Below are 1973 nucleotides of genomic sequence, written 5' to 3' on the forward strand. Positions count from 1 at the left end.
ATAGTGTCCAAAGTGTGGCGGGCAGTAAAATATCCTATGCTCATGGGACATTATTGCGAACACTTTAGACACCTACCACCTGTATCCTGGTTTCGGCCATAACGCTAAGTTGCGGCGTTGAGCTTAATTAAAATTCAGTGCTGTTCTTTGTAGGAGGAGTGACGTACGAAGCCTGGCTGATAAGGTAGACTTCTTACGAAAGGCTTTCGGGTAGTGTCTACACAATGCAAGAGAAATCCACACGCACTATTCCTTGATTCTGTCTGCACGCACTAACAAGGCGTTCAAGATCTCAGGTTGCAGTAATTGCCCTTTATTAATCCTTTTTTTTTCATCAGAGGATCGATCGAAATTCAGTAGAACTTCTGTACTATACTGTTTCCTTTTTCTCCCCGTGTGTGTGCTTCACTTGTAAAAAACTGGTAAGCCAATTAATGCTGCGACTGAATGTTATTACATGCACGTCTGTCGATTACCGTCGCGCACGTTCGACGAGACAAAAAAAAACACTCTGATTTGTTGCTTTTTGACGGCAAATAAGGAAGCGCTAATTCACGGTTACAATTTACATTGACTTCCATTCCCGCCTTCTGTCGTTCGTGTCTAAAAGTGCCGAACTCGTTGATCTACATCGTTAAAGACTTCTCTCTTGAAGACGGGCGGACGGATGGACGAACATAACTACACCAAGCACGATATGAATAACAGCCACTTAATATAAACGACACGTTAACGAAAAGTACTTTTCCGTGTGAGTCGAAGTCTTATCGAGATTGTGGGTTCGATGATTTCGCTGATATGCGTATCGGGGCACCTGCGATTTAGTCGGGGCCCGCTTCGGTCTTCGGTCACGGACGAAGAGGCTCTTCCACGTTCTTAAAGGACTTCAAAAATAACTGCAATCTATTAGCAAAGTGTCGTGCTTCTCCTGTATGCCCTATTGCACCACAACCTGCAATGCTCTCTCCCAGTTTGTTGCTTAAACGCTGCGGATTCAATTCGACAAGTGGCCGGGCAGTCAACCCGTTCACCTTTGCTCGTTCTGACAGATGTACTAGCATGTGCTTGTCCGTCTATCTCGGTACGATGTCTTTAACATTGTTGTTATTCTTTTGAGAAAACTCTACTTTTCGTAGGCTACTTCCACTGCCGCGTGTATCTCTGTATCCCTTACTCGCTATTGGAGCACGGACTGTTGCGCACGATGTTCACCCTACGACCGGCGCTCACCGACTAACTACTGGCGTCCGTTCATAGCCCTAGCAGCGCCACCGCGTCGGATGGCTGCTTGCTGCTGATGGCGCCGCTGCGACGGCAACGCTACCGACGACAGCAACAACGGCGACGGCAAAAGCAAAGCGAGAGCGATAGATACAGCGAGCGGCGGTGCTCAGCGCAGTCGCCGGCGACCACCATCACCAGTCCGTTTACTGGAAGCTTGTCGCTGCCTTGCCGCCGTCGCCGCTGCCGCTGCTGTTGCTGCCATAAACGAAGCGGCGGTCATCACCACAGCAGCGGATACCGTTGGCACCGCGGTTCTAGGAGAGGCAACGCAGCAACAGCGGTAGCAGGCAGTAGCAACAGCAATCTGCAGTGGTCCTACGGCGACCTGTAGTAGCCCAATGAACTGGCTGTACTCATGGCAGCAGCAGCAGCAGCAGCAGCAGCACGGTCGGTCGGTTATAGCTAAGCCAGTCGCGCTAGGAAGGCCCTCGCAGCACTCCGACGGAGGTAGTTGCCACTGTAGCAGCAGAAGGGACACTGGCAGCATTCTGTCCGTTCATTTGCTCTTGGCTTATTACTAACAAACATCATCAGCATTTTGCCGCTGACTAGTGTTTCTAGTTATCTTGCGGTGGAGTGCGTTCGACGTGCACAGGGGCAAAGGAAGTATCAGTAACGACGACAGCAGTAAGAAACAGTGGAGGTAAGACGAAACGGCGAAACATCCATAATTTGCGCAAAGAGGAGAC

The 1973-nt window shown here is 49.9% G+C and overlaps 1 protein-coding gene across 1 annotated transcript in view; it reads right to left on the bottom strand.

Annotated features, from left to right (window-relative positions):
• The window catches only part of LOC111273571 (terminal nucleotidyltransferase 5C), a 19315-nt gene extending 17865 nt beyond the window's left edge, over positions 1-1450 (bottom strand). The window contains exon 1 of the mRNA XM_022855265.2: positions 77-1450. Coding sequence (XP_022711000.1) covers positions 77-100 — 24 coding nt within the window. The 5' untranslated portion in view covers positions 101-1450. The remainder of the gene's footprint in view (positions 1-76) is intronic.
• Between the last annotated feature and the right edge of the window lie 523 nt (positions 1451-1973).

The sequence above is a fragment of the Varroa jacobsoni genome, unplaced genomic scaffold (genome assembly GCF_002532875.2).
Source record: "Varroa jacobsoni isolate VJ856 unplaced genomic scaffold, vjacob_1.0 scaffold_199, whole genome shotgun sequence".
In the NCBI taxonomy this organism is placed as follows: domain Eukaryota; kingdom Metazoa; phylum Arthropoda; class Arachnida; order Mesostigmata; family Varroidae; genus Varroa; species Varroa jacobsoni.